Here is a 24,641-nt window from a genome sequence, read left to right on the forward strand (position 1 = left end):
TGTGATGAATTAGTGGTAGTGGTTGTAAACATCTTTGCTTATGTACTGGGACAAGGTCAATTAACAGGATCTCTAGGAATTAATCAGGAAGGGTAGGATGGGCCACAGTAAGACTGAAGCTGTGATAATTTTATTGAAAGCAATCACAATACCTTTTTCAGAAATAAATATAATGGCAATTGCCAGTATCAATATATTTATATTTGTTATACAAGGTACACAAGGTTAATGCCTAAGATTAATTGTATTGTCAAACATTTTTTTTTATTGAAAATTAAGGAAACAAGAAAAGAAACACAAAGTTGCCTGAATGCTTCATAACCTGAGAAGTCCATTGGCCTTTGAGAAACTGCAAGGCACATTTGTACCCCAAGAGTCAGTTCTCTCTCAAGACAGCTAGACTAAGCCAAACTTCATCGGTTCCCTACAAAAGTTGACCTTGTTTTCTTGACACTTTTAATTAGGAAAATGTTTTCAAAGCTCATATATATTGAACTATACTTTTGCAGTCTGCTTGATGTGAGTGCATTGTGTTTAGAATGAAGTACTGGAAAGCTAATACCATCACATGTTCTGGTTGATCAAAGCAAATATTTTCTCTCTGTTTTTTTTTTTTTTTTTTGGTTTTCTTTTGGGAAAATATATTCATTATTTATTTCTTTACTATATTGCGATTCATGCAATATTACTCTGCTGTATCTATCTTACGTCATTCATAATCTTTACTGCTAGTCTATTCAAGTTATCAAACATTTCAAATTCATTAACACTTATTTTTTGATATTCAATAATATATTTATTAATTCTTGAAAGGACACTTAAGTGGATTTTCATATGATGTCTAGTACACATTAATGTAAATGTGAGAATACTAATCTCTTTAAGAGCCTGGCATCAATATGTGTAATACATATGGAAAGATTCACTAACTTGAATTTTTGGATTATAAAATAAATTAATAAACAACAAAGTCACAGTTGAAGAGCAGTGTTCCCTGACAATTAATTTATAACCTCTAGATATCTCATTAGACTCTCAAATTATTTAGATGTGATTACTGATTTACTTAGAAGGTCCATAGGGAAAAGTTTCTCTAGTTTCACAAAATGTATAAATTTGACCTCGAAAACCACATTTTAAGAACTACATTGGGAATTCAAGACAGTGCTTTCAGGCAGGTAAGAGAATATGACATACCCATCTATGAATTCAAATATTGTCACATTTTGTTCTCTCTCTGCAATCTCTGAGTCCATTTCCAATACTGGTCCTGCACTTTCTGAATTCTCTACGATGCTCATGCACCAATTACATGACTCTCACTTTTTCTTCATGCTTATTTTTAATACTTGTAATGAAAAAATGTCCATTCTTATAAGCATTTTTGAAAATTCTCAAAAATATTATATTGACAAAATTTTTAATGTGGGTATATATAATAGACTAACTGATTCATTTAATATTTTCTTATTTTTCACAAAGAATAAGAAATATTGGTTTTTATATATGATAATTAAATTTTTAAATGAATTGTTTGTCAAAAATTTATGTTTGCTTGCTGTTTTTTTTAAATTATAGCTTTATACATAATTTAATATGAATTATAACATGACCTAAATTTGTATGTACAGACATGATTTTTAATGACAATTGCAGTTTGAGGATTTTATATCTCCTTTATGTGTCTTTCTAATTGTCAGTTATTTTTGCTTCAGGACCTCTGAAAACAATTACATTCATTTTTGATAAATGTATAGATAAAATTAATTTCTAAATTTATATGGAAATGAAAATTTGAATTCATTAAAGATGTACCTACCATTATTTGAGTATGAGAGATTTTTATCCATTTTTATCGTTATGACAAATTTGTTCTATATTTAATTACAATCTGTTTAGAGGTTTAAAAACAATCTTCCTGTACTCAGTAACAGAGTAACTCTGACAATACTATTTGGTTCCCTCAAGGCCTCCTTAATATGTAAACAAGAAATAGCTATATCTATCCTTTTAGAAATATGATATTTATGTTGTACAGTTTCTTTTTTAATATTTCAACATGGGAAGATAAACGAATAACATGGAAAGAAGGCATTTGCTGTGTTTTCTTGTCAAATATTGTATTTTTTTAAATATGAAACCTATTTGGGGCAAAAAAACAATTGACATATAAGTGAGTTGAACAAATTAAATATACTATTTTCACAGAAAACTGTAAGGCATTTTCTCTATACTGCTAATTTATAGATTACACAAACAATTATATCCAATATGAATACTATGAAGAGTTATATTTGTAATTCTTTTTATTCAGTAAATGATGGTGGTCATAATATTAAACAAAACTAATATCTATTCATCTATATCTACTCATTTATGAGATATTGGATATTTTTTCACAAATATCCTGTGATTTTAGAACTTAACTCTAATGATTTTTTATGTTAGATTTGCAAAAAATAAAAACCTGACAGAAAAAATGTGTACATAAAATATAAAAAGATTTTCAGTCACATCAAATTATTCATGAAATTTATTTAAACATTTATTCCATTTTATATTTATAATGTTATTTACCATAATAAAATATGTGGAATATTAAGTGTTAAAATTTATTATAAAAACACACTTATTTCTGAAGAATTTTGAGTGTTTACTATCAAACCAATAATAAGTAATTCTTTCTAATTTGCTCAGACTTCTTTATATGTTTCTAGGTTCTTCACTACAATATGCAAATATACTTATTAAAATTACCTTATCTTGAAAAGTATTCTTCGAAAAAATTTATAAGACCATATAATTATTTTACATACACTATCAATTTATTAATTAATTAATTTAATTTACATCCTAATCATAGTTCACCCTCCTCCTAGTTCTCTTCACACACTTGGTCCCTCCTCAACCACACTTCCGCTTCACCTTTGAAAATGGTGAGGTCATTTTCTTCCCCTCCCTGACACCTCAAATAACAGCAGGACTAGGCACATACTCTCTCACTGAGGTCAAACAAGGCAGCTAATTTAGGGAAACAGGATCTACAGTGAGGCATGGAGTCAGGGTAAGACCATGCTCCAGTTCTTGGGAGACCCACATGAAAACCAAGATGTACATCTGCTACATATGTGGGGTTGCCTAGGTCCAGCACTTGAATGCTTTGGTTGGTGATTCAGTCTCTGGGAGCCCTGAAACACACAGATTATTTGATTGTTTTGGTCTTCTTATGGGGTCCCTATCCCCTCCAGGTTCCTTAGCTCTTCAGCAAGTATTCCACAAGATTTTTAGACCTCAGTTTAATGCTTGACTGTGGGTTTCTACACCTGTTTTAGTCAGCTGCTGGGTAAAGAAACTTAGAGGACAGTTATGCTAGACTCCTGTCTTTTAACCCAGTTTGACAGATACAAACATAAACTAAGGCTCCGAGGTAATTGAAAGAGGAAGGCAGACCTGCAATGTACCCCTATTGTTCTCTGAGGACAGCTCAGCACATCCTCCCCAAATTGTCAGGGGTAGGTACAGCATTCATTTATGTCTGTCTCACACATGGCTCCTGTGTCCAGGCTATCCATAACAAATATAGCTGTCAACATCTTTACAAGTCATACTGGGACAAAAGTTTGACCAACTAAGAGACATCAAAGTCTCATGGTGTATCATTGTATCCACTACCTGTGTAGGTACAGTAGTAGTTGTTTACTCCATGCATAATGATTACAAAATCATCAAGAATCAATTGAAACACAGCATACAATGCAGTGTTACTCATGACCTAGGGGAGAGAATGACTTAAATAAGTCTAATGAACAAGATGCTTGACCTAATTACCTATCTACTTATTTCAGATCAGTAAAAGAGTTCCATACTGTCCATTGGGATGTATATAAACAATTGTAGACACAACCCCTTTATGGTAAGTGTAACCCCTGATTAAAAATGGAAAAAAAGCTTATACATGTAATTTTGAAGGCTATTTGGGGCAGCATACATTCAATAGAGCATAAAATCCTGGTTCCTTTCACCAAAACATGTACAGGCACATCTGTGTGGGACACACTATAAAAAGTTTTCAATGAAGTATGTGCCAAAATTTACCTTTGTATATAGTATATTTAAATGCATCAGAGATATATGTGAATATATTCTTTCCAAATTACTTGATATAACTCCAATATTTGATTTTTTGGAATATTGAACATACATGTCTTCTCAACATATTTTACAGCTTAACACTTTCCTATGCTCCATATGAAAGCACAAGCAGTTCATGATTCAGTTCTAAAGAACTGATGCATTATTAAATGTTCTTAGCTGTTCACAGGAAGAATATGAATTTGTATATATAACTAAATTAAATAATTTACATGTCAGTATGAATCTGAATTACAGAAATGATTAATGAAAACTCCAAAAATGTATAATAAACAGTGGCAAAGACGTTTTGAAACTATTAAAATTTATTTTAATATACATGCCAATAAATTAAATATCCATAATCTCTATTTTAAGCTATGTTATTACCTACCATCTAATTACCTTTCATCTATCTGAGATTGTGAATCATGAAATAAGTTAAATATCACACTAAATATTAGAAGCAAGTGAGTAACATATATATATTAAATATATAATTTTAAATATTATATATTGAAAGAATTAAATATATGTTATCTATCATACTTTAAAATTTTTCTTCAATTAACAATAATTTAACTCTATAGGTGATGCTGATTTGCCTAATCAGAACAGGCTTACTCATAAACTAGGATGGAGAATCACAACCACACAGTGGTTACTGAATTCATCCTGATGGGCCTCACTGACCAACCTGAGCTGCAGCCCTCATTGTTTGGTTTGTTCCTTCTCATCTATCTGATATCACTGTTGGGAAACTTCAGCATGATTGTCCTCACCATGGTGGACTCCAAGCTGCAAACACCCATGTATTTCTTTCTCAGACAGCTAGCTACTGCAGACCTTGGTTATTCAACAGCAGTGGGACCCAAAATGTTAACAAATTTTATCACTGAACAAAATAGAATATCCTTTAACCTTTGTGCTACACAGTTAGCGTTTTTTCTTCTGTTCATTGCCTGTGAACTTTTTATTCTGTCTGCAATGTCCTATGACCGATATGTGGCCATCTGTAAGCCTCTGTTTTATATGGTCATCATGTCAAAAAGACTATGCTGGGGGCTGGTAATAATCCCTTATCTTTACTGTACAATCGTGGCTCTTCTAATCACAATTAAGATTTTACTTTGTCTTTCTGTGGCTCCAATGTCATCAGTCATTTCTACTGCGACAGTCTTCCTTTGTTATCTTTGGTCTGCTCAAGTACACAAGAAATTGAAGTAATTATGTTGTTCTTAGCTGCTTTTAATTTGATTTCCTCTCTTCTACTTGTTCTTGTGTCCTACCTGCTCATCCTCATAGCCATTCTCAGGATGAAGTCTGCTGAGGGCAGGCGCAAGGCTTTCTCCACCTGTGCGTCCCACCTGACAGTGGTCACTGTCTTCTATGGGACTTTGATATTTATGTATATGCAGCCCAAATCCAGTCATTCCTTTGACACTGAAAAATTAGCTTCAGTCTTTTACACCATGATTATTCCCATGTTGAATCCTTTGATCTACAGCTTGAGGAATAAAGATGTAAAAGATGCTCTTCATAGGACGGGGAAAAAACTACACAGTGTTTGCTTTTGAAACCTACACAGGGTTCAATTCCTTCACTCTTTATTATTCATAAAAATGTTTAGCAAGTACAAAGGATCAACAGAATTGAAGTTATCATTCTTCCTTGTAGTTAATATCTAAATGCTCTATAAAAATTTATGAGGCAAACAATAAATCTTACCCCTTTTATTGAGTAGGGTCAGATTGTAATGGGAAATATATGGTCACACAAAATACTTATAAAGTGTAAGGATCACAAGATTCACTGATATAGTTTTGTACCCTTTAGATAGAACACCAGCTGTAAAGCAGATCTTAAATGGTTTTGTATACCTGGCTCATTATGTTTTCTAATGTGTTGCAAATTTTATGTCAACATCTTCATTACTTTTTAAAATTCATTGATTTCTATGAGTTGTGTGAAATCTCAGTTGATCACAGTGAGAGAAACTGAGTTCTCTGCTTTGCTGGTAAATCACCATAGACCTTGCTTAAGTGTTGCATCACATGAACCTTACCTATCTCATCAGCCTTACCTACATCCATGATCTCCCTGATGCTGGTTAAATTGGAGTACTTTGTTACTCAAACAACTTGTAATTTCTTCATAGAGTCTATTATTTTTCCAATATAGTGTATATGCACCTTTGAGTGAATACACCACTTCAGATAGATGATTAAGCTTGGCTACAAAAATTTTATTAAATATTTCATTTATTTATTTTTTGATCATATCTGTATATTTTATTTCCTGTTCTTCTTTGTACATCATGGCATTCTCTAGATTAAAAAAAAATAAAAATGGTTGAACTGCCATGTTGTTTTTTATTCTTGCATATAAAGCCTGAATGTAGTAAGTAGATTTCTTGTGAAATCTGGTGAACGGATATCCTTCTATTTTGACACATGAAACAGTGAGCACAGTACTGGTTTCAGTACATTCTTTGGTTATATCAATTTTGTAAGCAAGCATAATGTCACAAACAAAAGTCGACTTTATTTCTTCTCAAAGTGCAGCAATATATGTACAGAAATACATATTCATATCATATATTGTGATAATACCATTATGTATCCTTCTTAATCCCTCAAGATTTACAAAAGTGTTTCCTCTTTAATTTTGATTACATTTTATGTGCATATTATACTAAATATATCTGTTCTGCCAGTCAATTGCTAATTAAATATTCTATTGAATAATAAAACTATATGAAGAATAACAGGAATCTACTAAAGAAGACATTAAAAGATGATTTTATAATTGAATTCATTAGAATAAAATTTGTATAGTTAAGCACTAAGTATATATAAGGTTTATACCCTGGAAATGTCCAATTTATTATTTTAGTTTATTTGAATTTATTTAATTTTATTCTATAATCTTTTTCCTTAGAACTAGACTTCATCCCGCTCCAGGTCTGCCTTCCAACTCTCCTGATCCCATACCTCCTCAACCCCTGTCCCCATTTCCAAGTGAATATATTCACTCCCCAACCCTACCCCACCAGACCTCTGCATTCCTTGGGGCCTCAAGTCTCTTGAGGGTTAGGGTTCTCTCACTGATGCCAAACCAAGCAATCCTCTGCTGTATATGTGCCAGGGATCCCATATCAGCTGGTGTATTCCACCTGGTTGGTGGCTCAGTGTCTAAAAGATCTCAGGGGTTCAGATCAGTTGAGACAGCTGGTCTTCCAATGGCTCCTCAGCTTCCTCCAGCTTTTCCACAATTCAACCACAGGGGTCTTTGACTTCTGTTCATTGGTTTGGTGCGAGTATCAGCATCAGATATATAGCTGCTTATTGGGCCTCCCACAGGGCAGGCAGGCTAGGCTCTTGTCTGCAAGCACAGGACAGCATCAGTAACAGTGTCAGAACCACAGGCTTCACCTTGAGCTGGATCCAAATTTGGGTCTGTCATTGGACCTCCTTTTTCTCTTTCTCTTCTAAATTTTTGTCTCTGCAGTTCCTTCAGACAGGAACAATTGTCAACATCCTTAGTCATTTGGGAAACACAAATCAAAACAACCCTGAGATTCCACCTCACAACAGTCAGAATGGCTAAGATTAAAAACTCAGGTGATAGCAGATGCAGGTGAGGAGGTGGAGAAAGAGGAACACTCCTCCATTATTGGTGGGGTTGCAAGCTGATACAACCACTCTGGAAATTATTCTGGCGGTTCCTCAGAAAATTGAACATAGCATTACCTGAGGACCCAGCTACACAACTCCTGGGCATATACCCAGAAGATGCTCCAACATATAACAATGACATATGCTCCACTCTGTTCATACCAGCCTTATTTATAATAGCCAGAAGCTGGGAAGAAACCAGATATCCTTCAACAAAGGAATGAATACAAAAAAAAAAAAAAAAGTGGGACATTTACACCATGGAGTATTACTCAGCTATTAAAAGCAATGAATTCATTAAATTCTTAGGCAAATGGATTGAACTAGAAAATATCATCCTGAGTGAGGTAACCCAATCACAAAAGAACACACATGACTTCACAAGAACTCACTGATAAGTGGATATTAGCCCACGATACAACTCACAGACCATATGAATCTCATGAAGAAGGAAGACCAAAGTATGGGTGTTTAGGTATTTCTTAGAAGGAGTAACAAAATTCTCATGGGAACAAATATGGAGACAAAGTGTGTGACAGAAACTGAAGGAGGAGAGACTGCTCCACCATCCATCCCATGTACAGTCACCAAAGGTAGATGCTGATGTGGATGCCAGGAACTGCATGCTGATAGGAATGTGATATAGCTGTCACTTTAGAGGTCTGCTAGAGCCTGACATATACAGATTTAGATGCTCACAGCTAACCATTGAACTGATCACAGGGTCCCCAATGGAGGAGTTAGAAAGTATACTGAAGGAACTGAAAGTGTTTGTGGCCCCATAGGAAAAGCAACAATACCAAATCAACCAGAGCTCCCAGGATCTAAACCACCAGCCTGGGATCACATAGGGAGGAACCCATGGCTCCAGCTGTATATCTAGGGAAGAATGGTCTTGTCAGGCCTAGGTGAAAGAGGAGATCCCTGGTCTCTTGAAGTCTGAACTCTCCAATGCGGAGGGATTCAAGGACAGGGAGGTGGGAGTAGGTGGGTGGGTGGGGGCTAATCCTCATAGAAGCAGGAAAAGGGAGAGATGAGATAGGCTGTTTCTGGGTGAGGATGAAATCGGGTAAGGGGATAACATCTGAAATGCAAATAAAATATCTAATAAAAAATTAATTTCAAAAATAAAAAAAAACAAAAAAAATTTACTGTGGAAAGAATTCACTTTATAGTAATAGACAAAAGTTGCAGATAGAGGAAACATGTATTTCTGTTTTCTTTAAAATGATAGAACAATTGGGAATGGTGGGTCATGAATTTAGCCCTAGTACCCATGATGCAGAGGTAGGAGGATCTCTGTGATATTAAACCCATTCTGATACACTTAAAGGGGACAGAACACAGCAGGATCCTTTTAGTAAAAGGATATAAAAACATCCTTTTACTAAAACAGACAAATATAAAATTGTTAAATGTCATGTATTTATTATTTCAAAAATAAATGCAAAGGAAAAATTAATTTTATCTAAGTGTATATAAATTCAACTATCTATAGTTTGAAGGCTTTATATATAAATATATTACATATATAATATATAATAAAACATATCATATATTTACACACACACACACACACACACACACACACACATATATATATATATATATATATATATATATATATATACATATACATATATACACACACACACACACACACTAAAACATTAGATTAGAGGAGCAGGTCACATTATATTTGGAGAAACCAAATATTGATGGCAAAGAATTATGTTATTATCTGTAAAAACTCTCATTGGTTGAGAACCAAAAATTCATATCTGTGTCTTGGTTTACTGAAAGCCACATATGTTTGCATATATGTGTGTTTGTGTGTGTGTGTGGATGTGTGTGTGTGTGGATGTGCATAGAAGTGTATATAAACCTTTGTTAGTACATTTATTTTAAAAACTAATTTTACATGTTTATATTTAATCTTTTAACAAAAAAATACAAAATGTGATAACATTTGAAATTTCTTGACTGTGTTCCAATCTCTATTCACAATAGGTTTTATAATAAACCCAGATGGAGAGCCAAATCTTCACAGTAGTGACTGAGTTTTTCCTGAGGGGTATTTCTGACCGTCCTGAGCTGCAGGCCCCATCATTTAGACTGTTTCTCATCATCTCTCTGAGCTCACTGATTAGCAACTTGGGCGTAGTCATCCTTACCATAGTGCAATCCAGGCTGCAAACACCCATGTACTTCTTTCTCAGACACCTAGCTATCACAGATCTTGGTTATTCAACTGCTACTGGACTTAAATGTTAACAAATTTTGTTGTCAGTAAAAATAAAATATCCTTTCATCTTTGTGCTACACAATTAGTCTTCTTCCTTTGTTGCAGACTGCTCTGCCCCATTCTTGGGGCCAAAATATCAAGGATCGCTTTATCAATGTTGGAACCTGCACTGTCAAATGCCTTGGGGGCTAATTTGTTAGAGCCCGCACTGTCCCAAACTGCTCCAGTCCGTGGGTCGGGGTCCAGCAAGAAAGAAAGTGAGGACAGACCCAAAGAATGTACACCAGACAGAGTGTGATTCAATCCCATTTATTCTGCAGTCTCTCTTCTTCTCTCCAAGTCCCTAGTTCTAAGTCCCTAGTTCCTAGTACCAAGTCTCAAGTCCTAATTCCAGTTCTAAGTTGCTAGTCTCTTTCCCAGTTCCAAGTTCCAAGTTTCCAGTCTCAAGTCTCAAGTTAAATTACCAAGTTACAAGTTCCCTGCCTCAAGTCTCAAGTATTTTCTTCCATCTGCCTCTCGCCTTTTATATGTCTCACTTCTAAGTCATGCCTTTAAGTCACTCCCATAAGTCTTGTCTCTAAATCACACCTTTAAGTCTCACACCTTTAAGTCTCACACACCCAAGGGAAGATCCTGGGTATCTAAAACAAGATGTAATGAGAGTGTGCTCAGTTGTTGTAGGCTGTTTTAAACAATTCTCTTGTCAGGGTATGTGGCTCAAGATGGCTGCAAGGATGATAGCTGCCTTCTGTCAGCTCCCCACATTTCTTCTGTTCATTGCTTGTAAACTGTTTATTCTATCTGTGATGTCTTATGACCGCTATGTAGCTATCTGTAACCATCTGCTCTACAATGTCATCATGTTACAAATTATATGTTGGATACTGGTGGCAATCTTATACCTTTATAGTGTATTTATTTCTCTCATAGTCACCATAAATATTTTCTCTTCATTTTTCTGTGGCTATAATGACATCCCTCATTTCAACTGTTATGATCTTCTCTTGATGTCTCTGCTCTGCACAAATACAAATAAAATCAAACTGAGAATTTCAATTCTATCTTCTATTAACTTGATTTTTCTCTCTTCTGGTCATCCATGCTCCTATCTGCTCACTCTTAAAGCCATTCTAAGAATGAACTCTACTAAGGGCAGGCAAAAGGCTTTCTTCACATGTGGGTCCCACCTGAGAGTAGTCACTGTCTTTTTTGGGACTTTGGTATTTACATTTGTGCAACCTAAGAGAAGTCACTCCTTTGACACTGACAAAGTGACTTCCATCTTTATACCTTAATCATTTCTATGTTGAATTTTTGATCTACAGCTTAAGAAAAAAAGATGTAGAAAGAGAGGAAAAATGATGAGCAATAACTTCTCATGGAAGTCACAGTTTGTTAAATGTTGTCTTACTTCACAATAAATACGTATGCTTTATAATTTCAGTAAAGAAAATAGAAAAGAATTATTCTCTAAAGATTAGATCATGTCACAAAAAAATTAAAAATGAAGTATAACAAAAATTCTTTTAAAATATGTAGAACTAATAAGGTAACAATGTGTTTATTGAGTTGAGTGTTGGATAAATAGATGATTTGAAAAAAAAAACGCCTAGAAACATTAATAAAGGAATGAGTTTTGATATTGCTTGACTATTATTTTGTGGGTTTGCTATCAAGCCAATCTTATAGCTGAATAGATAATAGATAAAACATAATAAAAAATAACTTTTGCTATTGGTTAAAAATTATGTGGTTTTTGATATCAAAGCCAATCTAATTAGGTAGATAAAACCAAATATAACTTTAAAATGTCTGTGTCAAAGAAAATTATTATCAGATAATAAAACTGATAATAAGACCTATGAAAATTTGATATTTAAATTGGATATGAATAATAAACTTTGTCATTCCTGGCATGAGAAATTGAGCTAGGGCCTTGCATATTCTTGGACAATGAACAACAGCACTGGATCCATAAATATGTGATATAAGATTGAAATAAATAGCATATAAATAACTATTAAAACAGTGAAATTTTTAATTTAAAAACTTGCTCATTATTTGGACAGTAATTTTTTTGTTTTGTTTTGTTTTTCTTTTTTTATTTTTTTATTGGATATTTTATTTCAGATGCCATCCCCTTTCTCCAATTCCTCTCCATAGAAAACCCCTAACCCATACCCCCTTTTCCTTTTTGCTTTCATACATTTTTTAAAATTTTAATCAAAGGCTTTATAAGTTTGGTAATGCTCAATCAGAAGTGTAACCCAATACCCAACCTAGATATATCAACTATCTTTGACTGGTGGAGACACATGAACATCTGCCTCCTAGCCCCCCCCCTCTCTTTCTCTCTCTCATCACCTAGCTTCTCCTCTCCTTTTTCTCATCCTCTCCTTACTCTTTCTCTTCCTCTCAGGACTCCTCCCACCTTAGCTTCTCCTACCTATCACCCTTCCTGTTAAAATAAAATAAAACATAGGCATTGTTCCTGTATAACACATTTAGGAATACAAGGCTTAGACTCAGTCCTTCTTTAACTTTTTTAACTGATTTGAGATGGTTAACCTGTGAATTAAGGGACTATAGCAAATTCATGGCTTTGAGTTTATTGTTAGGATGTTTTCTATATTTTATTTAGAAATAACTGAGAGGAGTTAACAGACAACAGTCCAGATTACCTTACATGAATAGTTGGTTTTCAAAATGTCAGAAGTCCACAGAATTGACATTACAAACATTTCTGTATTAATGTTCATTTTGATTAGAGACCTGTTTGCTCCTGACAGCTTCCTGTATTGGATTCTAAGAAGAAATTGAGCATCTTTGGGATTACTCCAGTTGTGGTGAGAAGGCCACTAGGCAAGAATTGCCTCTTTCCATCTACAAACAAATTATTGTCCAGAAAAGGACACACTTGCAGAATAGTCGACTGATTATATCTGCCTAGACAGAGTAATCGACCCTTAATAATTCTGCAGCACTAAATCTGTCAGATGATCCTTGGGCCAGAAGGATAAAGATCAGATGCTCCAACGTTTCGTAGTAGGGACTGTCCAGGTGTTCAGTGGTACCCATATATTGGCTAAGTTTAGAACCTATGCTTTCTGCTTCCCATAATTTCAGTTAACTCAGTCATTCTGGATTTCTGATGGGGTTGAAAACTTATAGTCTTATAGCCAATCCTGGCTATTTACTTTGAGAGAAAAGATTTGAGAGGATGGTTTTCAGATGACATTCATTCTAAAGGCAAGGAAAAAGCCAGTTTCAGAACTAAGCGTTTTAGTTAGGAGAGATGACAGAGGTTCTGGTTAGTCAACAAAATGATGGACTGGGTATTAGGACCATCTTGTACCTCACTGGTACAAATTGGTATAATTATGCTCTAATTGTATTTTGAGAGAAAAGTTTTATTTTAACAGGAAGGGTGATATGTAGGTGGAGCTAAGGTGGGAGGAGTACTGAGTTGAAGAGAAGGAGAGGAGGAGAAAAAGGAGAGGAGAAGCTAGGTGATGAGAGAGAGAAAGAGCGAGAAAGGGGGGAGACAGGGAGGCAGATGTTCATGTGTCTCCACCAGTCAAAGATAGTTGATATATCTAGGTTGGGTATTGGGTTACACTTCTGATTGAGCATTACCAAACTTATAAAGCCTTTGATTAACATTTTTAAAAAGTGTATAAATGCAAAAAGGAAAAGGGGGCATGGGATAGGGGTTTTCTAGGGGGGGAATGGGGAAGGAGAATGGAGAAAGGTGATGGCATCTGAAGTGTAAATAAAATATCCAATAAAAAAATTAAAATTAAAATATTTAGATCAACATATTCATGATCACTTTTCCTGCCAAATAGTGTTTCAAATAATTGCCATTTTTGTCCTTAGAGCTAAAAGAATATTCAAACTATTGGCAAATTTTTAAATATTAATTTGTTTTTAAAATATTAATATTAGCAGTAATAGAGTGTGTTAATATGCAAATGTATTAGCTGTATAATTTTCAAGCTAGAGATGTGGTTCAAGAAGGGCTCAATTATCTGCTATGCATGCCCAAAGACCTGGTTCAATCTTTACCCCAAGGATATCAAGGTTTGATTAGTTACATAGGTAATGAATAGCATTATTTGCTAGTCACATTTTACAGAGATGAAGAATTTCTTTGCCATAAGGACATATTTTTGTTTAATTTAGTACCAATATAGTTGATAGTGTTTATGTGATGTTGATGGTATATTTACAGTGTCTGAGTAGAATAGGGGTAGATAAGTACCTTAATATGAACAAGGCCTTAATATCTAAGCAATACATTTCACCTCTTGTTATAATAGTCAAGTTCGCTTTTAAGTTGACTAATAAATATGTAAAAATATTAAAATATAAAGAGTGAATTTATAGAAAATAAAACAGGAACACATGTTAATATTGAATCATTTATTATAATATTGAAAATACAATATTCATTTAAATCTTTCTAACAACTCTTATTCTCACACACAGAATTTAACTCAGGTACTCTTCTTTTGTCTTTTCACTCAAGGATGTATCTTCTACTTTCCTTTCATGGATACTTATTTCACTTATTATACTTATTATCATCACAATTATACTTATTGCTAATTTGAATAACTTTTAACAATATAAAAATTCTATAAGACAAAGTTGTGCAGCTTTTCCATTGTTTTTGTAAGGGCATCTTTTACATCTTTGTTCCTCAAGCTGTATATTAAGGGATTCAACATAGGAATAACCTGGGTGTAAAAGATAGAAGTCACTTTACCAGTATCAATGGAGTGAGTGGACTTAGGTTGTAAATACATAAATATCAAAGTCCCATAAAAGACGATGACTACAGTTAGATGTGACCCACAAGTAGAGAAAGCTTTCCATTTGCCCTCAGCAGAGTTAATCCTTACAATTGTTTTAAGGATAAGTAGATAGGACCCAATTACTATGAGAAGAGATGAAAGCAAATTAAAAGCTGAGAAGATTAAAATTATCACCTCAATTTCATGTGTATTAGAGCAGACCAAAGATAACAAAGGGAGAGCATCACAGTAGAAATGACTGATGACATTGTAGCCACAGAAGGATAAAGTGAAAATATTTACGTTAACTAGAAGTGAGACAATTATACTATAGAGATAGGGAATGGTGACTAGTATCCAACATACTTTTTGTGACATAATAACAGTGTAGAGGAGTGGCTTACAGATGGCCACATAACGGTCATAAGACATTGCAGAGAGAATAAAAAATTCACAAACAATGAACATACTAAAGAAAGATGACTGGATAGCACAATCATGAAATGATATTGTATTTTGATCTAAGAGAAAACTGCTTAACATTTTTGGTCCCACAGCTGTTGAATAACCAATATCTGTTGTAGCCAGGTGTCTGAGAAAGAAATACATGGGTGTTTGCAGCCTAGAATCCATCATGGCAAGGATGATAATGCCCAGGTTGCCAACCAATGAGGTCAGGTAAATGATGAGAAACAGTCCAAACAATGGGACCTGAAGATCAGGGTGGTAAGTGATGCCCACCAGGATGAATTCAGTCACCATTGTGAGATTGTATTTCTCCATTAGAGATGATCAGAAAGCCTGTTCTGAGTAGGAGTACCAGCATCATCAGCAGTTTTCAAATATATAGAATGATTTTATTTTCCAAACTAATATAAATCATATATTTCTTATAAAATAGTTGAATATTAATCCATCTGTATAAAAATGGCATACATACATAATTGCATTACTTTATTGCCTGTAATAATTTTCTTTTCCAGGTAAAACATAAACTGTCATTTTTATCTCATGTTTAGTGTAAAACTAAGGCAGGGAATTATGCCCTTTATAAAAAGGCTTCAACATGTATAGCTCAAAATCTTAAAATTATGAAGCAGAAAAACCTCGATTGACAGGCTCATGCAGTAAGGTAAATGTATTAGATGTGAAGAAAAAATAAATCTTCAAAAACTGTAGAAGGTTGAAACTTCATAGACTTGGATTAAAAAATATTATCTTTTAAATTTTATTTCTGATATAAATAAAAGTATATTTTAACATTATAATTATATTTTGTTATGCTATATAACATTCATGCCAACTGCAATACACATATCTACTAAGAGTTTTTCAATGATTTAGACACTCTAGTTACATATATAGGTGTGCAAAATCCTAACGCCTATAGATAAAACAGACAGCATCATCATAACTCACAGTCAATGTATTTTAGGTGAATTAATGAAAAAATTGTAGCATATCACAGTTGGAGTTGTCCTTATTTGAAGAAAAAATAAACCATACAGCATATCTATGCAATCATCTTGCACCTTGACCTAGTGTACAGAAACATGCATTTAAAAAATAATTCATCATGAATAAAATACCTTCTCAGCATAAACAGAACTAAGAGGACTTTGTGCTGTTTACTAAAAAGATGAACAGAGACTAAATAGGAAATTCTGTGCTCTGTGACCACAGTCCACAAATAGGTTGATCACTGGTTCAAAAAGTCATTGGTTACAGTAACTTACCTGAAAAATTTGTCCTCATGTATGCATGTAAAAAGCCCCTACTATGGATCTAAAAAGATGAGTAAATGAGAAACCATCCAGGAAACACATGAGACTCACAGGCTATCCTAGCATCAACCTTTACCACCCAATGATAAAATTTAACATTTCTGTTATTTAGGATTATAACTCTGTATCTATTTTTAGCATAATAAAATTGAATACAAGTTTTCTTCATCATATAATTTAACCTTTCACTGACAGATAAATTTTAGTATAATTTCTACATATATTTATATAACAAATATTCATCTTATAGCTCAGAATTGATCTAGCAACATATGAAGAAAATTTTTAAAAATTAAAGGAAACATATTTAAATTGGTTACATGATGACTTGTCCAAATTCTTCTTTGATAAACATTTTATAAGAGAATATATATTTTTAAAATGTCAACAGTAAATGTGACTGCTTTCTATTGTTTGATTGAATGTGGTACACAAACACCATAGTGAAAAAGGAAAATGTAGATGGTATTTGAAATGATTCATTGGTATAATAGAAAATACTCCTGTTAGTATAAGGTCATCTTCCCAATATGATACAGGACACAGTGCAAATAACTCTAATCTCAGGAGGTGCACACCTAAGCAACTCCTACACATCACAGTAAAAATTACAAGAAAGTGAAAGGTATAAAAATTGAAAATGCATGTCTCAATGTTTTCTTAATAGGAAAAAAGAAATCAGTCATACACAGGAGGCAAGAAAGGTGGCCATATCAGTCTCTGAATTCAGTACAATGAAATCAGTTTCAACATTCTGTTTAAAGGTGATTTCTTTTTACTCCTACTTTTGCTGGCATAAAACAATATAGTGTGGCTTCTGCTATGTTGTCGAATGTCTTCTCTGTGTAACTAGTGATCATTTCATAAAAATATACTCTTCTTATATTAAATATGAAAAATCAGATCATTAAAATAGATAAATACTGGTATAAATTCTGAAAGCTACCCTTTCTCTCCTTTTCTATTGGCTTGTTTTACAATGATAAATGTTAAAATAAGGTAAAAAGAATATTAGTTTTCCAGTAACAAAGACATGCACCTAAATTTTATTTTATAAACTATTTTCCTAGGTAATTTAGTGATATCTAGGACAAAATACATTTTAAAATGTAATTATTCTAAATCTATTGTTAAAATTCTTCTTACCCTCTAGTAATTTTTTCCAAACCTGTTGTGAGATGCAAACTCTATTTCTCTCAGGAAAGTATGAAGAAATTTTCCAGGATGTCTCAGCTACAAAAAGGTTGCTTGTTGTCAATCTTGAAAACCTGATTACTTCTCTTGAACCCACAGGGTTCAAGAAGCGAACTAACTCTTACAAGAAACAAATAATACTTGCTAACATTTTAGGAGTCTAAAAACCTGAGGCCAGCAAGGTTGCAGGCCCTTGAGGAGAATTTATGATGATGACTCTAAATTGAAATTTTTTGAAATGACTATTGAAGGCTTACACAAAGATAGGTGGATCTCTCAACTCTCATCAAAGGAGTACATTTTTACAGTAAATTGTAATGAACAGAGACACACAAATGATCAGTGTGCATAGAATAAAAATCCTCCAAATATTCAGCACTATTTGTGAAGGTTACATCAAATATCCTTGCTTGCAAGGCTAAGGCAATATCCCAGAAGTTATTTGTCTTAGGAGATTGTAAGTATCAGTGGCATTGGTTGATTATAGACAAATTACATTTCCACTAACCACAGAGCTATTCTGCTCATGAAACAAAAGTGATTGTGACTGCATGCAAAAGAACTATAGCAGATCAAGCCAGGCCAGAAAAAAAAAAAAAGGATGATTGTGAAGGTGGTGAAAAAGTTCCAATTCTAGCTAAGCAGCTATTGATGTTATTTTGTTTTAGCTGAGTAAGAGTCATTGTTATTGAAGGTGTGTCCATACACCTGAGGGTGTATCCATACCCTGTTGCAGGCAAATTTTAAAGGCTTATTAACTCTGTTTTTTGAATCAAAATACAGTAAACTATCTAGTTTAACATATCAAATATAAACTAGTTTTATGTTTTATTATATGCATTCATGAATATCCTTACTTTGAAATGTATTCATTAATGAGGAAAGTTTCAGTTTCTAAAGAGAACTGCTATAATCTGAATAGAGTAATTTATGTTAATAGAATTTTTCTTTGTCTTTGAAAAAGTGTTGATCTTAATTGTGAAGCATTACTCTAAGTAAATCAGAATTTGATAAATAGGTGTGACTTGCAAACTAGAGTAAAGAACCAACATATTTATTACATAAAATATCTAACACATATAGAACATTAAGTTTTAGATTCTAGTGTTCTTCTCCCCAATCCTTCAGACATTCTGCAGTTTACTCTTACCTATAAAACAGCACATGCAGGTTTGAATAAATCAGGAATACTCCCAATTCACTTCATTTATGTATACTTAATCATCAGTGATAAAAACCCATAGGAAATGTCCCAGAGGGATTTTGCCTCATTTGTTGTCTGTTTAGGAATTAGCTAAATGAAAATGTGCTAAATGATGGGAAAAGAACATAAATAAACTATGATATTACTGGAATGACACCTCTCCTGCTACACAGTTCACTGATAAACAAATAAACAAAATCGAAATTTTTTTTAACATTATTTAAAACTCTTTAGCTCTCATTGCCAAGAGGATTTGTGATGTTGAATTCCTTCTCAGACAAGGTATTTGAGAAAAAAAATAGAGTTCAAACTAATTAGTGAAGGTTTTTTTAATTAAGTTTTAGTAGTTAACTTCATGTTGTTTATTTGAATCTTGTATTAAGTATTTGGTTGGTAGACAGATGATCTTTATGAAAGAGTGCCCAAGGCCCTGGCTTAGTCTCTGGTGCAAGGAATGGCAAAGTCTGGTTATTTATATGGGTTCTAAACATTATATTTTCACTGAATGTTCTAACAATTTAAGCCAATTGAAAATATTTATTCCAGATAACTTGGACTACATTAAGGTATTCTGGACCCAAGGGTCACATCAGTATCCAGAGCACAGTTTTTTTGTTTTGTTTTTTTTATTGGATATTTATTTACATTTCAGATGTGATCCCCTTTTCCCATTTCCCCAAATCAGGAACCCCCTATTCCATCTTCCCTCCTCCCCACCACGAAATGCCCCACATTGGGGAATTCAGCCTTACTGGACCAAGGACATCCTCTCCCACTTATGCTCAACAATGCTGTACTGCCCTACATATACAGCACAGTTTTTTCATTAATTAAGTTAATTTTTCAATTTATGTCCCAATTCCAGCCCCTCTCTCCTCTCTTTCTAGTTCTAGTTCCACCCTCTCACCCCTTACCCACCTCTCCCCTCCTCTTTCAGACCCCTACACCCGGGTACTGACCCATCCTGGCACAACAAGTTTTTTTTCAGGACTAAAAGCATCTTCTTTTTTTGAGGCCAGACCAAACAGTACAGCTAGGGGAAAGGGATCCAAAAGCAGACAACAAAGTCAAAGTCAATGAAAGTCCCTGTTCCAATTGTTAGGGGACCCATGCAAAGACCAAGCTGTACATATCCTATATATGTGTAGTAGGCCTAGGTCCAGTCCATGCATTCTCTTTGGTGCATCAGTCTATATGAACTCAATGGGCCCAGGTTAGTGGACTCTGTTGGTCTTCTTGTGGTGTCCTTGACCCTTCCAGCTTTCTCTATTCTTCCCTAACTCTTCCACAAAAATCTCTGAGCAATAAGTAATGTTTGGCTTTAGGTCTCTGCATCTGTTTCTGGAAGCTGTTGGATGAAAGCTCTCAGATTAAACTTATAGCAGGAGCCTGTCTGCCAGCAGAGCACAGAATCTTTAATAGTGTCAGAGGCTGGCACTCTTCCATAGGGTAGATCTCAAATTGGTCCTGTTATTGCTTGGTTATTTCCTCAAACTCTGTTCAATCTTTCTCCTTTCATATCTTATAGGCAGGGCAAATTTTGGGTCAAAGGTTTTATGGGTGGCTTGATATCCCCTACCTCCATGGGAAGTCCTGTCTAGCTACAGAAGGTGGACATTTCAGACTCCATATAGTTTGCTGTTAAAAGTCTCAGTTAGAGTCACATCTGTATCCTCTGACTTATCCCAGAGATGCCCCTGGCCTCACAGATTTTCTTTCTCCAAGCTCTCTCATAATACCTCTGTTCTCACATACCTTATCCACACCTCTGTTCTCATACCCATCCCCTCTCCCATGCACGCCTTAAGTCTATTTTATTTCTCATTCTGAGTGAAATTTAAACTTCCTCCCTTGGGCTCTTTTTATTACTTAATTTCTTTTGGTCTGCGGATTTTAACATGGTTTTCCAGTACTTTATGGCTAATATCCACATACAAGTGAGTAAATACAGTATGTGTCTTTCTGGGTCCGAGTTACCTTACTCAGGATGGTATTTTCTAGTTCTATTCACTTGCCTGCAAATTTCATAATTTTGATTTCAAATTTTCAAATTTTCTATTTTAGTAGCTGAATGGTATTCCACTGTGTAAATGTGTTATATTATCATTATTCATTGTTTGTTTGAGGGACATTTAGGTTGTTTCTATTTTCTTGCTATTACAAATAAAGCTGCTCTGAACATATTTAAGCAAGTGTCTTTGTGGTATGTTATACCATTTTTGGGTGTATGTTTATAGTTTTCATTATCAGCAAGGTGATAACTTTCTTTGCCACAGATATATTTAAACCCTTACTTGATTCCACTCATATAATATTGTATTAGGTAGACTTTGGTGTAAAATCAATGAAATGATTATCAAGCTAAATTTAAGGTATTCCTGCATGAATGGTCAGAAGCTTTCTTTCTTTATTCAATTAATCCCATGTTAACAGATAAACGTCATACTAATTCCTTAGCCTAGGCTGTCCTTGGTATCCTTATTCTTCTGCCTCCACACTCCAATTAATTAATTATAGGGATGGCATTTCATTCAATAACCAAAATTTAGTATAATAAACATTCTTTAATATAATAAATGTACTTATATAATTTAGTATAATACAATTAGTATAATTTAGTATAATAAACTCATAATACATATACATTTACATTTAGAAAGACAACATGGAATCATTAAAAAAGAAGTATGAATTAATGAAGTATGATCAATCAAATAACAAGAAAGAAGAAAAGTACTGATAGCAGCCATGGAAAGAGTCAAGTCATCTAACACACACACAAACACATGCATGCACATGCACACACACACACACACACACACACACACAAACACACACATATACACACACATTCACCTATACCTACATACATAAGTACACACACATACTGAGAATTATACAATATTAGATGAAATAATATAGAAAGTGATATGAAAGAAATATAATGTGAAACCACAATGATGTAAGCTTCCCTTGTGGAATGACGGCATCTGTGTGTTTGGAAATTACTAGGACCTACATATCATCATGCTAGGTTCCACTATTATGACACTATGATAAAGAATATTTAAAAACACTGATAATATAAATTCATATGAATAACAAATGAGTGTAAATACTACAGACACTAATAATGCATTTTCCTATCAATAAATACACAGACACAAGTAGAGACCAGGGAATTTATTGGAAAGTTAAAATAACAAAGTGAATGTAAAATATTCAAGACACCTCTCCTTTTATTTCTTATACAGAACAAACACAATGTTAGTTGTAGATTTAAAAAAATTCATTGTAATGATTCATTTCTTCAATTGTATAGTATATAATGTGTCTTCTCATTAGGGAAATATTGTTTGTTACTGTTTTCTTCAATAAAATTTATGAAGCAATTAAATTTTTTTGATTTGAAGAGTAAAACCTTAAATAATATGTGAGCTCTAGGTGAAGATATTTTGTATGGTTTTTCCTGTCTTCCTAAGAGCATATTTTACATCTTTATTCCTCAAGCTGTAGATCAGGGGATTTAACATGGGAATTATAAGTGTATAAAAGATAGAAGCAATCTTGTCAGTGTTTAAGGAGTGACTGGACTTAGGTTGTACATACATAAATATCAAAGTCCCATAAAAGACAGTGACCACTGTCAGATGGGACCCACAGGTGGAGAAAGCCTTCTGTCTGCCCTCAGCAGAGTTCATTCTGAGAATAGCTCTAAGAATGAGCAGATAGGAGACAAGAATTATCACTGGTGAAGAAATCAAGCTAATAGTTGATAAAATTAAAGTTATCATTTCACTTTGCTTTTTATTTGAGCAGAGCAGAGATATTAAGGGGATACCATCACAGTAGAAATGACTGATAATATTGTATCCACAGAAGGATGAAGAAAAAATATTTATGGTGACTAAGAGAGCAACAAATATACTGTAAAGGTAAGGAATTGTCACCAGGACCCAACAGACTCTTTGTGACATAATGACATTGTAGAGGAGTGGTTTACAGATGGCAACATAACGGTCATAAGACATTGCAGAGAGAATAAAAAATTCACTAACAATAAACATACTGAAGAAAGACAACTGGACAGCACAAAAATAAAATGAAATCGTATTTTGTTCTACAAGAAAATTTCTTAACATTTTTGGTCCCACAGCTGTTGAATAACCAAGATCAGCAGTAGCAAGGTGTCTGAGAAAAAAGTACATGGGTGTTTGTAGCCTGGATTCCACCATGGTAAGGATGATCATGCCCAAGTTGCCCACCAGTGTGATCAGATAGATGATGAGAAAAAGTCCAAACAATGGGGCCTGCAGCTCAGGGCGATTAGTGATGCCCATAAGGATGAATTCAGTCACCATTGTGAAGTTCTTGTTCTCCATCGGGTTTATGATAAATTCTGTTTTGAGTTAAAATTGCTGCACAGCCAATAAATTTCAAGTGTCATTTGGTGAGTTTTTATCATCTAAAGTAGCTTAAATAAAATATCTACAAACATTCAAATTTATTTTGAAAAGTATATTAAAAATATCCATATATCCTATATATATCTACACATATACCTAAGAAAATATATGATTTGAAATACACAAATATGAATCTTTAGTCCTGTACCAATAACAGCTTAAACAGATAATTATGGAGAATACCATAATTATGTTTCAGTGATGTTTGCTTTTCCTAACTATATTGAGATCAATCACTTTAATTCACTACTATACATTAGTAAATCTGGAAAATATCCTAGTACACCTAATATCTAGCCAAGGAATTATCCAGCCTCAACCCTCCAATTTTAACCTAATACTCTCAGGATTTAAGAATGTCACTATACAAACAGATATACAGGTATTGATGAATATATATATATATATATATATATATATATATATATATATATATATTAGATATATTATAATATATAATATATAATATTGTAGATAGTTACTGATAGAACATTGAAGAAATTTATTTTTCTTATATTTTCATTTCTGATATATTATTACCACATTTACCATATTGTAGTACTTAATAATTATGTATTTGTGATAATATGTAAGATATTTTCCAGTAATTGTACATGAACCTTCTAAAATTTTTTAAAATGCAAAACACTTTCTTGTGTAGATTTACAGAGTATTACAATATAAAAATAGGGCAGCTGCTATAAATAAATAAATAAAAATAGGAAGAGTTGGGGAAGGATTGAGAGGCAGGAGGAGAGGCTGCTAAGGTGCTGCTGCTCCTGAGCCTGAGCTTGACAGACTATGAATGTGTCTTCTTCTCCAGAGTCCTTCTCTGGTCCAATGTCTCAGTAACTTTCCTGAACCATCTCTTGGCCAAGCTGCCCTCAAAAATTTAAGCCACTGCTCCTTTTTATGTGCTTTTTGGAGTGTTTATTCTATAATGTACCACTGTTGCTGCTTCCTTAAAGTCATCATATCCTGAACCTTCCTAGAGCAGCAGACACCTGGCTGGTCAGCTCCTTGAAGACAGCTTATCCTGAACCTTCCTAGAACAGCTGGTAAGAACCCTCCCCCACAACCCTCCACCCCAGAACTGCAACTGAGAACCTGGGGCACTCTGGACTCATCTCCCACCCAAACC

At 33.9% G+C, this 24,641-nt stretch overlaps 2 protein-coding genes and 2 pseudogenes across 3 annotated transcripts; 2 read left to right on the plus strand and 2 right to left on the minus strand.

Moving 5' to 3' along the window:
• The first annotated feature begins 1,149 nt into the window (after window positions 1-1,149).
• LOC143441361 (olfactory receptor 8K3-like) lies at window positions 1,150-6,898 on the plus strand (annotated as a pseudogene). The gene is made up of 3 exons (XR_013108683.1): window positions 1,150-1,178; window positions 3,846-3,913; window positions 4,722-6,898. The product of XR_013108683.1 is annotated as an olfactory receptor 8K3-like (transcript).
• Window positions 6,899-9,836: 2,938 nt separating this feature from the next.
• On the plus strand, window positions 9,837-11,415 carry LOC117703155 (olfactory receptor 8K3-like; annotated as a pseudogene).
• Window positions 11,416-14,583: 3,168 nt separating this feature from the next.
• LOC117703859 (olfactory receptor 8K3-like) lies at window positions 14,584-15,635 on the minus strand. Its single transcript, XM_034495706.2, has one exon. The coding sequence runs from the start codon at window positions 15,633-15,635 to the stop codon at window positions 14,694-14,696; it is 942 nt and encodes a 313-aa protein (XP_034351597.1). The 3' UTR covers window positions 14,584-14,693.
• Window positions 15,636-22,271: 6,636 nt separating this feature from the next.
• LOC117703700 (olfactory receptor 8K3-like) lies at window positions 22,272-23,420 on the minus strand. Its single transcript, XM_034495495.2, has one exon. The coding sequence runs from the start codon at window positions 23,414-23,416 to the stop codon at window positions 22,475-22,477; it is 942 nt and encodes a 313-aa protein (XP_034351386.1). The 5' UTR covers window positions 23,417-23,420; the 3' UTR covers window positions 22,272-22,474.
• Window positions 23,421-24,641: the final 1,221 nt, after the last annotated feature.

The sequence above is a fragment of the Arvicanthis niloticus genome, chromosome 2, assembly GCF_011762505.2.
Source record: "Arvicanthis niloticus isolate mArvNil1 chromosome 2, mArvNil1.pat.X, whole genome shotgun sequence".
NCBI lineage: Eukaryota > Metazoa > Chordata > Mammalia > Rodentia > Muridae > Arvicanthis > Arvicanthis niloticus.

Excerpts from the sequence above, each read along its gene's own strand:
- LOC117703859 (XM_034495706.2), bottom strand. The coding sequence starts at position 15,635 with ATGGAGAAATACAATCTCACAATGGTGACTGAATTCATCCTGGTGGGC.
- LOC117703700 (XM_034495495.2), bottom strand. The coding sequence starts at position 23,416 with ATGGAGAACAAGAACTTCACAATGGTGACTGAATTCATCCTTATGGGC.